Source organism: Balaenoptera ricei, chromosome 1, assembly GCF_028023285.1.
Source record: "Balaenoptera ricei isolate mBalRic1 chromosome 1, mBalRic1.hap2, whole genome shotgun sequence".
NCBI lineage: Eukaryota > Metazoa > Chordata > Mammalia > Artiodactyla > Balaenopteridae > Balaenoptera > Balaenoptera ricei.
In genome coordinates, this window is record NC_082639.1 from 56,388,022 (window position 1) to 56,404,275 (window position 16,254).

The window sequence follows — 16,254 nt, forward strand, 5'->3', positions numbered from 1 at the left end:
TGTGCTTTGTGATCACCTAGAGGGGTGGGATAGGGAGGGTGGGAGGGAGGGAGATGCAAGAGGGAAGAGATATGGGAACATATGTATATGTATAACTGATTCACTTTGTTATAAAGCAGAAACTAACACACCATTGTAAAGCAATTATACTCCAATAAAGATGTTAAAAAAAAAGAAAAAAAAAAAAAAAGAATCCACCTGCCAATGCAGGGGACATGGGTTCGATCCCTGGTCCGGGAAGATCCCACATGCCACAGAGCAACTAAGTCCGTGCGCCACAATTACTGAGCCTGCACTCTAGAGCCTGCAAGCCACAACTACTGAAGCCCGCGCACCTAGAGCCCACGCACTGCAACAAAGAGTAGCCCCCGCTCGCCGCAACTAGAGAAAGCCTGCACGCAGCAACAAAGATCCAATGCAGCCAAAAATAAAAATAAATAAATAAATTAAAAAAAAAAAAAAGGGTGGGGCAGCCCTCACACAAAGGATTAAATGAGCCACGTTGCTGGTTTAGTTTCTCTGAAAGCCCTCCTGAGGCATTTAGAGCCGAATTGTCTGCAGGGAATGAGAATGTGACTACCTTTTTATTTTTTGCCAGTAATTATGTCAGAATCTTGACCTTTTCTTTTATACCCTTTAGACCTTTTTTCCTTTTAAGAACTCTCAAAATTATTTCTCTTTTTTATATCTTAAAATAAACTTCACATTTTAGAATAATAACATCATGTATAACAGGCAAAGTTCTACTTCAAATAAAATCTTATTCACTGTTCATTTTTTACCCATTTATTCATCCCACAACTATTTACTAAGTGCCTTCTACATGCTAACACTCTTTTAGTAAAAACCAACCAACCAAACTAACAAAACCAAAACAAAATTCCTGCCTTCGTAAAGCTTATATTCTAGAAGGGAAAACAAATACTAAATGAATAAATATATAATATAATGTCAAGTAATAAAAACAATTAATGTTTATTTGGAGGTTTTACTATGTGCCAGGCTCTATTTTAAGTACTTTACATGTATCATTTCATTTTTTTTTTTAAATTAATTAATTAATTAATTTATGGCTGTGTTGGGTCTTCGTTTCTGTGCGAGGGCTTTCTCTAGTTGTGGCAAGTGGGGACCACTCTTCATCACGGTGCGCAGGCCTCTCACTATCGTGGCCTCTCTTGTTGCAGAGCACAGGCTCCAGATGCGCAGGCTCAGTAATTGTGGCTCACGGGCCCAATTGCTCCACGGCATGTGGGATCTTCCCAGACCAGGGCTCGAACCCGTGTCCCCTGCATTGGCAGGCAGATTCTCAACCAGTGCGCCACCAGCGAAGCCCTGTATTATTTCATTTAATCTTCCCAATAATCTTTTGAAGTAGGAACTGTTATAGTCCTCATTTTCATATGAAGAAACATGGACACAAAAGTTTAAGTAACTTGCCCAAATCACAAGGTTTCAACACCATGAAGTCTAGGTCTGGAGTTTGCACTATAACCCCTGTGCAGAGTGCTGTGAAAAAAATAAGGCAGAAAGTGATGGCGAGTAGGGGATGGGCTGGGGTGTTGTTTTAGATATCAAGTGGTTAGGGAAGGCCTCTCTGAAGAGGTGACCTTTATAGGAAGTTCTTTTAAAAACTCCAGCATCGTGTCTTGCATCTAGTTGTCGTGTCCTTTTAGACAACTTTAACCTGGAATCATTCCTCAGCCTTTCGTGACATCGATACTTGAAGGGTACAGGCCAGTTGAGAACGTCTCGATTTGTTAACTTTGATCACTTGGTTAAGGTGATGTCTGCCAGGTTTCTTCACCATAAAGTTACCATTTTTCCCTATAGTAATTAATGAGTAATCTGGGGAGGTAATTGGAGATTGTTCTATTTGAGAATATCCTGTTCTCCATCTGACTTTTACCCAGTGGTTTTAGCATTCATTAGTGATTCTTGCCTAAAGCAGGCATTACCATGATATCTGCAGAATTGTGATTGTCTGATTCTGTCCTTCTTTCTCTATATATTAATTAGCATTTCACTCTAAGGCAGAATCTCCTCTCTCTCCATCCCCTCCCCCCTTCCTTTCTGACTCCCTCCCTCTCTCACATCATAACAGACTAGTGGATTCTTTTTGGACTCAGTTGGTTATCATCTATTATTGTCATTATTTAATGTTCACATTGTCCCACATTTAGTTTGTGAAAGCTCCTTTGTTCTGGCTTCTATATCTTTTTCACTTGATTCCATCATTTTTGAGAACTTTCTTTCTTTATGGCACAACAAGATGTTCTAGGCTTGTCTTGAACTTTTTACGCCCCAGTCCTGGAATCAGGCATTTCCAAGAATCCTCATTCCTTTTTGTGGGGTGTGGTATTTAGAAATCAGAATCTGTGTTCTAAGTATGTTTTTTTGGTATGAGGGTGGGTGTCATTGCTCTGCCTTTCAGGAGATGGAGATAGATGATGAGTGGATATAAATACATATATCAGTATATAATTCCATCCACTACCACAGGGTTCTTCCTTACCTTCCCCTATTCCATATGTGTATCTTCCATTTCCTTGGATCTCAACATTAATAGACAACAAAAATAGTTTCAGAATAGCTGCATCCATATCACTGCAACAGCCTACCTACTAGGAGGAGTTCAAGAGTTCTTTGTTGTTTTTAAAATGCAGTAATTCTTAAAAACTGCTGGGGAAACTAGTTTCCTAAATTTCCCCATTTTTCAACTCACACAACTTAGGAAAGGTAAGTGACTTTCTGAAGCTACACAGTGAACAGGTATATGAGCAAGCGCTACACATTAGAATTTTTGACTCCTAGGTAATTGCTTTAGAGTAAAAATTAAACTTCCAAATTATATAGCTGCAATTTTTTAAAAAAGGTAGTATCCTTCTCCTTTAGGTAGAAAGGAGAAAAGGTAGAAAATACCTTTAGGTATTTTCACATTGAACAGTTCTGATACAAACACTGTAGTTCTTCCCATAGATATTCTGATTTAATTGGTTTGGCTGTGGCTTGGTTATAAAGAGTTTTTAAAGCTCCTCAAGTGAGTCTAATGCACAGCCAAGTTTGATGACCACTGCTTTTGCTTTTAATGAGGATTGCAGTGGCCTCTGGGTTTAGCTACTGCTTTGTATTTCTGTCAGTTCTCCGCTTCAGTGGCGTTGAAAATTAGAATTGCTAAACCTGGGTAGAAAATATTCTGGAAGGGTAGACATCAGAAAGTCCTACAATGTTGATGAACAGCTTGAGATCAGAGTCAGCAAGTGCCTTTTCACCACTGTATCTGCAGCCTGGCATGGAGAAGATGCTCAATAGTGTTTTATAAATGAACAAATAAATGACAGTGTGGTGGGAATATGGAAGTATTTTTTAAGTTCTTCAGGTCTTTCTATGTTATTGAATTTTTAAATAATAAACATATACATATTCAGAAAGAAGATAGTAAGCATCCTTAAAATATAAAATGAACTCCCAGTGCAGAATGCAAACCCAGCCTAAGGTATATGTTGACGCACTGTTGGCAGAAGGGCCCAGGGGCTCACAAAGAGGGGCTTCATGTTCTGAGTTAGACGCTGACAGGGAGCAATGCCAACCTTCAGAATATAACCCTGTCATTACTTTTTCCTATTACCAAGTATTTATTGAGCCCTTATGGTGTCCTGGTGCATGCTGGGCATATGAAATTGCATTATTTTAAAATAACGTCTCTTATTCGCTTAACTCAGGGATTGTGAAGAACTTTCACATAGCCATGTGCCTTCATGATATACCTGTGACGTAGACATCGTTCTGATTTCACAGGTGACAAAATTGAGGTCAAGGAGATAAGTTTTTCACTGAACTTCAGAAGAGCAAGGATTCTCTGTAGATGGTTTTCAGCTATATTCCCAGTGCACAGTATCTGGTACTTAGTAATGCTCAACAGATACTGATGAATGCAAGAATCAGTATGCATCTTGCATACTGAATGCATGCAAGAATGAATGCATGAGTGAGCAACAGAGCAGAGACTCAAACTCAGATTGACTCTGGGTCTGATGGTCTTAACACAACATTCCTAGTGGGAAAGGAAAGAGGAGCCCAGATCAGAACAGAGGAACAGTATCTATATAAAGAAGGCACAGTAAGTAAGGGATGAGTTGTAGTGAAAGACTCAGAGATTTAGGGAGGGATTAGGGATTATGGCTGCAGGAAATGAACATAACATGTGGAGATAGGAAGCCCATAGTCAAGTCCCAGCTCCATTAACTAGCTGTGTGGTCATGAGCATATCAGTATACCTCCCTGAGCCTTGCTTTCCTCATCTTTAAAGTGGGCCCAGACTGTGGAAAACAGTATGGACATTTCTCAAAAAACTGAAAATGGAACTACCATATGACCCAGCAATTCCACTCCTGGGTATATATCTGAAAAAAAACAAAAACACTAATTTGAAAATATACATGCACCCCAATGTTCATAGCAGCATTATTTGCAATTGCCAAGATATGGAAGCAACCAAGTGTCCATCAACAGATGAATGGATAAAGAAGATGTGGCATATATATATCATGGAATACTACTCAGCCATAAAAAAGAACAAAATTTTGCCATTTGTAGCAACATGGATGGACTCGGAGGGCATTATGCTAAGCGAAATAAGTCAGACAGAGAAAGACAAATACTGTATGATATCACTTATACGTGGAACCTAAAAAATACAACGAACTAGTGAATATGACAGAAAAGAAGCAGATTCACAGATATAGAGAATAAACTAGGCGTTGCCAGTGCTGGGGAGTGGGGGCTTGGGCAATATAGGGGTGGGGAAGTGGGAGGTACAAACTACTGGGTGTAAGATAGGCTCAAGGACGTATTGTACAACACAGGGAACAGAGCCAATATTTTGTAATAACTAAATGGAAAGTAACCTTTAAAAATTGTATAAAACTTAAAAAAAAATTTTTAAATGGTAATTTTGACAAAGAAAGAAAAATAAATAAATAAAGTGGGGCTAGTAATACTACCTACTTCCGAAGGGTGTTGTGTAGATTGAAGGCAGTAATATTTAGAAACATGTTTTATAATTTCTGAAGAGCTATACAAATGTTACTTTATTATCACTGTTGCTTTGGAATTGGTGCCTGAAAGGGTCCCTGGAGATCACCACGTTTCAGCTTCTCATTTTACCTCTTTAAACATGAGCTACAACTGGTCTTCGTATTTTAGAAAAAGCCCAGCATATATGCAGTGAGTACTTAAAAGTTAGGAGTTACAGAATCAGGATTCTACTTAAATTCCCAGCACAAAGTAATATCATTTCTTAAAGCTCAAATAAGATTCTTTGCCCTATTCAAGGCTGTCACAGTGTTAGCTGTGTTTACTCTCCTGCACTGAAATGCAAGTAGTGTGAAATTGAAACCTATTTATGAAATTTCAAAACCTCTTGGTTTACTCATGGGCACTAACCATGCTTGTATTTATAACAGACCATGAATAATCTTGCTCATTGAAGTTTAAGTAGCACCTTCATGAGTGAATGTATTTTGTTTTATTCCCTGTTCTTGTCGTTTGATAGTTTTTGCTCCAGTGAAGAAGTAGAATCTGCTGAGAGGGTGGGAAGGAGGGCTGGGATGGCATAGTGGAAGAGCCAGGGCCCTTCTGGCTTGGAGTTAAAGACTTGGACTGAAGTCCCAGTTCTGCCACTTTCTGGCTGTGTGACTTTGAGAAAGTCACTTAACTACTCTGAGCTATAGTTTGTTCATCCAAAGAAAAAATGGGGCTATTAATACATACCTAAAAATGTCATTGTGGGGATTAAAGGAAATATATGACTGCAATTTATTTAACTATTAGGAAGGCTAATTGTGCCACCAGTCAAGGGAAGTTCCACTGAAGTCACTGTAAACAGTAACTTGAGACACAGGAGTTAGAGGCTACTCAAATAGCATTACCTTCTTTCTCGCCCTCTCTTTTTTTTGTTGTTTTTTTATTTGTTCTGTAGGTGGTTCTTCATTTGCCAGCAAACCCTCCACACCAACTGGATTGGGTGGAGGATTTCCACCTCTCAGCTCGCCACAGAAAGCATCTCCCCAGCCCATGGGTGGAGGGTGGCAGCAGGGAGGTGGCTACAGCTGGCAGCAGACACAGTCTAAGCCACAATCCAGCATGCCCCACTCCTCTCCCCAGAACCGACCCAACTACAACGTGAGCTTCTCATCCGTGCCTGGGGGCCAGAACGAACGTGGGAAAGGAGCAGCTAACTTGGGTAAGGATGACGGTATGGACCCTATAGCCAGGGTACCCAAATGTATGTATGTCAGAAGAAGGAGATAGAAAACAATTCCGGTAGTTTCTGATGCAATCTTTGAATTGTAGAGACAGAGCACGATCCCTACACCAGCGTGGTGCCTGGAGCTCCAGCTTTTACCAGGCTCCTAACACAGATCGCTTTGTGAGTGCTGGCTCACCTGTCTGTCTCTCTCCACACTGAGACCAATGCCTCATTATCATTAGCACCTAGCAGAGTGCCTGGCATGTAGTAGGCACTAAATGGGTATTGAATGGATGTGAGTGGAGGGGTGGTTGCATCTTGAAGCTGTCACTCCTTTGGAAGAGAGAGTAGAAGAGGAAGGTTGTGAACCTTTCGAGCACTGTGTTCACATTTGCTCTTGGACCCCATTTAGAGGAGTGGACGTATCTTGGACGTTTGGTCTTGATTATCCTCTGGTTGGGGGATGTTCCTGAGATCATTGGGTTTCCTGTGATGGTTTTTTCCTCTCTTCTGAGAAGAAAGTTACAACAACACAAAATGGCCCAACAGCTAAGGCTGGAGGATACTCTGGATGGGATTCTTCCTTTTTCAAATGGGATTCTTGATAGCGAGTGAAAAATAATATATTTTGCATAGCAGGGATGGTTAAACTTGAGTTTGCTAAAAGGCCTGTTATGATATATTTTACATTTCAGTTGATTTGATTATACCTAAGAATGAAACGTATAGGGACATGATAAGGAAACAGGCCTTCCTATGGAACATGGAAAATGAAATTCTTCTACTTTTTCTAGTAGCTGTAGCTGACATTTATTGAGTGCTTATTATATGTCAGGTGCTATTCTATGCAGTTTTCACATATTATTTAATATAATCTTCCCAAACCAACCCCACGTTGTAGACAGAGGTCAGTAATTTCCTAAGTCCATACAGCTCGTAAGTGACAGAGCCAAGATCTGAACCAGGACAGTGGGGCCCCTAGAGCCCCTGCTTTTCACCGCCACACTCTACTGGATATGACACAGGTGACTTTTCACAATACTAACATGACAGGGACTCTCTTATTGGGAATACAACATTATGTTTGTTCTTAGTTAGCAGTGGATATTCCTGGATAATTCCATAGAGTCACCTGGCTTCCCCTCCATTTTCATTTTGAGTAGATGTGGGGTGAGTGTCTTCAATCAGCAAATATTTATGGAGCGTCTTCAGTGTAGAAAACATTGGGGATATGCAGCGAACAAGACAGACAAAATCCCTAGTGTCAGAGCACTCACATTTTAGTGTGTGCGTATGATAGTTTACATTCAGAATGCCTTACGGTATAGAGCTGGCAAGTGGGTTTCAATTCCAACACCAGCTTTGGTTGAAGGGCATGGACTGCATGTACTCCTGTGTTTTGGTTCTGTTTTTTGTTTTAACAACAAACATTTAAATAGCCAGGCACTGTTCTAAGCACACCATGCCTGGTTGACAGATGAGGAAATTGAGGCATGGAGATGGCAAGGAACTTGCTCCAAGGTCACATCGCTAATAAGGGCAGAGCTGGAATTCAAACCTGGAGAGTTTGTCTCCAGGGTCTTTGCTCTTTGCTGCTATGCTAGGCTGCTTTTCCAAACAGACTGATAAAGATTGTGAGGCTAAAACCAGACTTAGGGAAAAAGAGCACTGTGATGGACTAAATGTGTCAGCTGAGTGTGGGCAGGAAAGCAGTGGCGTGCATGGGTTTCAAGTACCAAAACCCAGGTCTCGGTCCCATCACTGATACTAACTAGTTGTGTGACTGGGGTCTGGGTGGCGTGGGGGAGGGAGCAGGGGGTAGAATCATGAATATCCTCATCTATAAAAAGATGGAACAGTGGATATGGAATTATGGAATTAGATTTAGTCTAGCAATCCCGCCCCGAGTCCAAGCTTTGCCATGGACATGGTATATCATTCTGAACGATCTCTTAAGTTCTCCAGACTTCACTTTCCTCATCTGTAAAATGGACATGACAGGGTAATTGAGAGGTAATTGAGGTAATTGAGGGCTCAGTGCATGTGAAAGCACCTTGAAGACTAAGTGTTGTGACATAATGATATGGTATTATGTTTCAGAGTAAAAACCATAATAATTTTAAAAATATTATGTTGCAGAAGGGAAACAAAAAGCAGCTGACTTTGAAGACCTACTTTCTGGTCAAGGTTTTAATGCTCACAAAGACAAAAAGGGCCCTCGAACAATAGCTGAGATGAGAAAGGAGGAGATGGCTAAGGAGATGGATCCTGAGAAATTAAAGGTGAGTGAGCCTCTGACCCAGGGTGATTATTATGTGTGTGGAGCTGTCAGTGTGGGACTAACCTATAGAAGGTGCCATGTTAGGTTTCTAGCATCCACTTTATTTCATTTGGTTCCTATAGCTGTGATTTGAGTACAGCTGTGTCCTTTAATAGCAAAGTGCTTTCGGGGAGTACTGTGTATGTATGCTGTTTGGTTGCTTTAATAAAATGCACTTTATTCCATGGTATGGTAGTATAGATTTTCTTTGTTTATATTTTCAAATAAGCAATGGCACTCTTTAGGAGGTGATCTTATTGTTCAGATGGCATTCCGATCTGTAGGTAAGTCATTATGATTTGGAGGTAAGAAGAATGCATTATTTATGTTCTCTATTTCTGCTTTGAGAGCTTTATATTAGACCAGATCAACTGAAGCCCTCAGGATCTCTTCTTTGCTGACAGAGAGGGAAATATTGATGTACCTGGGAATTACTCACTCCTGTAACGGTAGACCTGGAGGTTTGGGAAGGTGGCAGGGAGGAGGGCTGAGGGAGGTGAGGTCCTGGGCTTCCCCACTGCTTCCCTTCACTTTTAACCAGAGCATTTCTGCTTTTATCTGTTTTTGATTCTTGGAAGTCTAGGTAATATTTTATTTGGGGAAAGACAATGTTTCCCTATTATTTTCTTTTCTTTTAAAGTTTGCAAACCAGTGACGCCCTTATTTCATAGATGAGGAAACGGAGACATTAACTTTATAGCTGAGGATGTTATCGTGGATGATGGTTAATTTGGGAACAAAAGGGTGGTTATATTGATGAATGGTGTGAGATAGTGAAAGAGTTTGTGAAGATCAAGGCAAGTGGACTGCTCTTTACAGACAGAGAGGCTGAATGTCCACATGACGAGATATACTGACCCTGTAACAGCCTGGAAGATGAGGGTCTAATCTGTTACTCCAAAATCAGGAGTGGTACAGCTAGTCAGTGTTACACATTTTGAAAAAATATACCACTGTTCTTCGCCATAATTTCCCTACAGATCTGAACGTTTGTTGAAGATGTACAGATACTATTTGGAGTACAATATAGGATCCTTTGTTTGTATTTGCTTTGCACTTCATACAACATCCAAAAGGTTTTATATTCCTTCTGAAAACCTTGTGCTCCATCTCAAGAACCTTTGTTCATTAGGTAAACTCTGACAGTTTTCTATAAAAGAAAGTTATTTGTGTCTTTTAAACCATGCTTGGTTATTTAGTTGGGATGGGGTATTAAATCGTTGGGGAGAGTAGCCATCATTTACCTTGACTGAGCTTCTGTTATGTGCTAAATGCTGATGCATTGTTACAAACCCTTCAATTTAATCATCTCATTTGTTCAAACTATGAAGATTCAAACTATGAATGCTCATAGTTTGAATGAATGACTTAATGTATTCATTTAACAAAACTTTTTGAGCTCTATTCCATGCCAGGCATACTATTTGATTTCTGAGTTACAGTGATATGTAAAAAACACTACCTTTCCTCAAACAGGTCTGCCTAATGGCAGGGAAAGACAAACACATGATGACAATAAAGTGTCACACATACTATGATAGAAGCATGTTTAAAAGTTAGCCCGGAGAAATTTGTTCTTTTTTCCAAGGGATTTTTTTTTTTTAGTGTCTCTGTGTCACTATACTAGACGGAGCAGATAGCAGGGACCCAGACAGACATGGTGTGTGCACTCATGGAGTTTATGCTTTAGGAGTGAGTAATTAACTCAGGGGGAGCCAGAGAAGAAGGAAGGTATTCAGACTCTCAAAGGCAGAGCAGTATGAAATTCCTGAGCAGGCTGTTGAAGGACGATGAAGAGTTAACCAGAAAGACGAGGTAGGGGGTGGAGGAAGAAAAGCAGGTAGAGGGAGGGTTGGAGTATGCAGGTACTCGATGTTGCTGGAGCAGGAGGGGTTTCCAGAGTCACAGTGGAGACCCTCTGGACTCGAAAGCATTTGAATCTCTTAACTGCCCCTGTGTTTACAGATTCTGGAATGGATTGAAGGCAAAGAGAGAAACATCAGAGCACTTCTGTCCACGATGCACACCATGCTATGGGCTGGGGAGACTAAGTGGAAACCAGTTGGCATGGCAGACCTGGTCACACCAGAGCAGGTGAAGAAGGTGTACAGGAAGGCTGTGCTGGTGGTGCACCCAGATAAAGTGAGTACAACTTGCTCTCCCCCACCGCTTGTCTGGTCCTCCCGTCGTTAGTTTACAAGTATGCGTCAAAGCATCATACTTTCAACTTGTTGCTTAGACCATTTATATGATAAAATAAATCCCATGGGCTCAAAAAAGGTATTTAAACAAATAGTTATGCTTTATGAAACAGAAGAAAAGGAATCAAATAATATATTACAAATAATGGAATGGGGGCTTTCCTTAGGTGTAAGGTTGACCACTGACTAATTTCCAGGGAACAGATACAAACTGTGTCTTGACTTACGGGTGGGCTAAGAGCTGGACAGGAAAATGTTCTCCTGTAGAGATACAGCAGGATATATAGCCAGGATTATACAGTGAAAAAGCTTTAGAACGTAGTTGGCAAACTTGGTGAGAATTAACAAAATATTCAAAATGGAACTAAATACTTCACTATATTGATTATGCCAGTTTATATTTTCATTGAAGTACATACACATATACGTGCTGCACGTTGTCAGAAACTTCAACTACTGGATGGCCCAGTTGAGATCAACATAATACACAGAAACCTCCCTGACAGAATTGGGTCCCTTGCTGTCTTATGGACTGACTATACCAGTCCTATGATGTGAGGCTGTGACTGAAGTCCTGCTTGGGAACACATACTTGAATTTGGTGTATTTGATTTTCATCTCTCCACACTTTTTGTGACTAATCTGAATAGTAGTAAAGAAATAATGTGTTTCAATGAATCAAAGAGAAAGGGAAACAGCCCAGAAAAATTCACAAACTGTATGCCTATGTTATGGGTCTCCAAGAACTTTTTTTAGAAATGGGAAAATGGGGACTTCCCTGGTGGTGCAGTGGTTAAGAATCCACCTGCCGATGCAGGGGACACGGGTTCAATCCCTGATCCGGGAAGATCCCATATGCCGTGGAGCAACTAAGCCCGTGAGTCACAGCTACTGAGCCTGCGCTCTAGAGCCCGTGAGCCACAACTACTGAGCCCATGTGCCGCAACTACTGAAGCCCGTGCACCTAGAGCCCGTGCTCCACAACCACAACAAGAGAAGCCACCGCAGTGAGAAGCCTGAGCACTGCAAGGAAGAGTAGCCCCCGTTCACCGCAACCAGAGAAAGCCCGCGCGCAACCACAAAGACCCAATGCAGCCAAAAATAAATAAATAAATTTATAAAAAAAAAAAAATGGGGAAATGGGTTTTTCAAAATATAGCCAATCAATTGGAGATAGGCAGTCACGAACCTTTGTCATGTGGTAGATAATTCTGGAGAATGGAGATACATTTTGTGCTGCCCAGTAACTTCTCTATTACCTACTCAGTGACTGATCACTACTACCATATGTTAATCCCTAGGGGGTGGGCTTTCTGGGGAGGTCATAGTAATTAGAGGCATGTAGATGGGGCTGTAAAAAGAGAAATGGCCTAATAGAAAAACATTTCAATTCCTTAGAGCCCACATATTAGCAGTGAAAAATTTAATAGAAATAAAACTTTGGTCTGTGGTATCTAACGTGTGTGTTGTTTTTTTTTTTTTTCTATAGGCTACTGGGCAACCTTATGAACAATATGCAAAGATGATTTTCATGGAGCTCAATGATGCCTGGTCTGAATTTGAAAATCAAGGCCAAAAGCCCTTGTATTAATTTATGAGCTTTTCCATCTCTGCTGCAGACCTGTGCTAATGCTTAGTGTGTGTCACAGTTCTGAGGTTTTCACAGGTGAACCAAAAAACTCCAGCAACGTGTATCCAGTACTTAACTGTTAAGTTACTCGTAAATTAATTCCTCATTGATAAGGAATGTGGATGTTTGTTTCCTCAGATCCCCACCATAAAAGGTCCAAAGCAGGAGAGGAACTTTTAGTCAGATGAGCTTGCAGAGTTTTACAGCATTCCAGCCTGCCCTTTGGGGAGCCTACTCAGCGTTTTGTGGGGGAATGGAAAACAGAGGCCACCAAAGGCATAGCACCCATCTCAGTGTCTGAGGATAGGATGATGAGCAAAAGTTATAATAATAAGATTACATGGTGGATTTAAATGGTTTTCATATTTTCTTGGAAAGATATAATTTGAGCAATGGCTTTGCACAGACTCCAGGAACACAAGCGCCAAGTATCTTTTTCAGTGGAAATTTACTATGGTCTCTAGCATAATACTGTATACTTCTTTTGGTCAAGAGGACTAACAGATGTAAAAGAACCTGAATTACGTGGGAAGTGATTATATTATAATCCAGTGATTACTACCAACGCTTCCTGGATAAGCTAAAATTTCGTGAAAATGCTGGCTAAAGAAAAATAGGGACTCTGAGAGTGTAGAAATCTGTATTCCTGGTCAGAAAGTTGGGCTGCTACCTTCTTTTCCCTTTAGAAAACTGGATGCTTGAAGAAAAAGTCTTAATACCATAACAACAACCTGATTGGAAAGAAACTTCTAATTTTGCCATTAGGCTTAATGCTCTTCCTTTTGCTTAGCAGAGAAAATGCTCTTTGCTGGGAGCAGGTTGTGAAGCAGTTTGGCGCATTCACAGTCGATCAGGAAGCATGTGTAGTATGGACCCCCTTGTCCTCCGGGTTTGTGAGTAGCTGTGGGACGAGAATAGACGACAATGCTAACCACTAGTAACCAGACAGGGGCAGTTGCAGCGAGAGAGCCGAGCTCCTTTCAGACTGAGTCCGATGGCTTGTCAGGACTGGCTTTTTGAGGAACCAGGTTCCTTTTCCCACCTGATGAAATTGGACCCCTTGGATTATTACAGTGGGGTTTACTGTTTGAAAAGTTGCTGGGGGTCCACAGGAACAACAGTCACACGGGGACATATGTGAAAGTAAAGCAAGACTGAAACCTTTGCAGACTTCAGACTGGTTGGATTTCAGTTCAGTGTCTTGGCTGTTTCTCATTTTAAGGGGCAAGCAGTTGTTATTATCCTGTGACTTTAGTAGATCTCTTTGGGTGTGCACACACACAGTGTGCAGAGGATATATATGCAAAGCAGATGGCAAAAAAGATCTCCATGCTAGTCTTAAAAGGTTCGTGCTCAGTATGGTAAAAAGCTTTCAAAACTTGTTTTTAAAAGACAATCATTTTTTTGTTTCTATTTTCATTTTCTTGTGGCAGACTGTACCAGAAAAGCAGCATGTCAAAAATACTTTATGTTCTGTATACAACTCTCTCGTTCTTTCTCTTCTCTCTTTCTCCTTTTCTTCCTTCCTTCCTCCCTTCCTTCCTTTCTTTCTCTTTCTTCCTTTCCTTTCTTTCTTTCTTTTTTTGTTATAAAGATTCATTATTTATTTTACCTTTTGCTGACAATGTGAAACTCACCTACAATGTTCTCTTTTTAAATATACAGCTATAAACTGTTCAAAGTAACCATAAAAAACTAGGTGTTATTTATTAACATATTATAAAATAATGTTTGATGCAGTATGTGCTTGTCTTATTTAAAACTGGAATGTGAGACATGTTGCTGTGACTCTTTTTTCTCATTCACGTTTGTAGATATTGTGTGAACTACAGTATATAATGATAATAATTAAAAGGATATTATGTGAATGTCACATACATTTTGAAATGATAGAACTATATTAGCTTTGTATCATGTTTGGATAATTCATCAATATTCACAGTTTAAAACATCATTAAACATTATGTAATTAGCAATGAGAAAGAATCTTACCTAACTTAAATTTGGGATGTTCCCTATCTCTTTTCCGGATACATTATAGTTCTGGACCCCTATTCATCTCAAAACTCTTAACATATGCAGACCAACAGGTTTTCGCATTCCTTTTAAATATCTGGTTGTGACAGAGCTCGTTGTTGATCAGATTCACTGTTTCGTTCATATTTATTGTAATATATTTTTTGTTTTGTAAATATGTTACACCAACAAAATGTGATTGGTCTAAAATATTTGTAATGTATATTAAAAGGCTCAAAAATATTTTTAGAAATATGTTATTTTTGCGCTCATGGGAATATGATGACAAGCTTGAATTATACCTTCTGAATCACTTTTAAGAAAAGTTGTGGAGAAAGAATATGAAAAGCATATAATACATTTGCACCAAAACATGATCTGACAGGATTTCTTGGTTTATACTTTAACCACCCCCATTGCCACCCTTGCCCCCATACACAGACACACTTTTTATCATGCTGCATGAATGCTATGTTTCAAAAAGAATCAGCATAGAAATCCTGGTGTTCTAGCTAGGATATTAATGCATTTGTGTCCTGAGGCAAAGGGATTGATCCTGGGAGTCTGAGACTTTGTCATAGAAAACAGATCGTTGAAAGTGTTTAAGAAGAGAAGCAGCATGTTCATTTGGAAGCAGATGTTGCAAATCAAAAGCATTTGAACTATCAGTGTTGTGTCTCTGTCTGGAAGAACGTTCAAGTTAGACCCTAATGATGCTGATGAAACACATATTGTATAAGGAATGAACATGCAAGTTGAATTCCAGAACCAGTTATCGCAGCAACAGGACAGTTTCCCTGCTGGAAACATCTATTGGGGAATTTAGGTCAAGTAGACAGGTTTTGGTTGTTCTATACATAAACCATGGTGTTTCAGCATAATGGTACAGTGTTGGTTTGAGACCAAAAGACTGGGTTTGAATCCTGGTTTTTCCACTTAAGGACTGTTATATTGGGCAAATTGCTTAAACTCGCTAAATCTTAATTTTATTGCTTGTAAAACAGAGACAATTCTAGCAACCCTGCAATGGAGGAATTAGGGATTGTGTATATAAACTGTCTGTAATCAAGTGGGTAGGTACTCACTAAATAGTAGCTATTGTTATTGTTACTGATAGTCGATAAAACATACTGGGGCTGGAATTACACTGAAACCTCAGGTGGTAGGGAGGGGATAACATGCGTGGGAAAAGGCAACCAGAAGTAAAATGTGCCTTAGCCCTTTTTTCTATCTCCCTGGGCTGACAGAGATCTGTCTGCATAAAATGGCAGACTTACATTGTAGGTTCTGTAAAGGGAGTGGCTATGTGTAAAAAAGTGGTGGTTAAGATTGAGGAAGGAAAATTAACACTGACTGATTACAATAGTGCTGCATCGAACTTGTGCTTAACTTAAGCACTGACTTGAGAGCCACCCCAGTGCAGATAGGGTGCCACTGCCTCTATCTTGAATGCACTACCCTAGGTGCTGTTATATATATTCATTTTCTCATTTAATTTGCAAAAAGTTCTGAGAGGCATGTTTTGTAAATCCTAGCTCAGGAAATGGAAGCACAGAGAGGTTTACCCAGAGCTGAGGTAGAGGTTAGATCTTTTCTGTAGGATAGGGAAAGATGATACTATATACGGTGAACTTTATTAATATTTGTGAATTCAACCAATATTTTGTGTATACTGTATGCAAGATACTAGTAGATGTGTAAGGGAAGATCAAACTAATACATGAATTTGATTGCCCTGTTAAACATTAAGGGATGTTATTTGTAATTACTATGGCAGTTCCTGCCTTCTTAGTGCATAAGATCTACTATGGAGAACAGTTCAAGTGCTGACTGTCTGACT

The 16,254-nt window shown here is 40.0% G+C and overlaps 1 protein-coding gene across 1 annotated transcript in view; it reads left to right on the top strand.

Annotated features, from left to right (window-relative positions):
- DNAJC6 (DnaJ heat shock protein family (Hsp40) member C6) overlaps positions 1-13,086 on the top strand; it is a 151,281-nt gene extending 138,195 nt beyond the window's left edge. Inside the window, exons 16-19 of the mRNA XM_059899197.1 lie at positions 5,978-6,241; positions 8,387-8,529; positions 10,533-10,709; positions 12,258-13,086. Coding sequence (XP_059755180.1) covers positions 5,978-6,241; positions 8,387-8,529; positions 10,533-10,709; positions 12,258-12,359 — 686 coding nt within the window. The 3' untranslated portion in view covers positions 12,360-13,086. The remainder of the gene's footprint in view (positions 1-5,977; positions 6,242-8,386; positions 8,530-10,532; positions 10,710-12,257) is intronic.
- Positions 13,087-16,254: the final 3,168 nt, after the last annotated feature.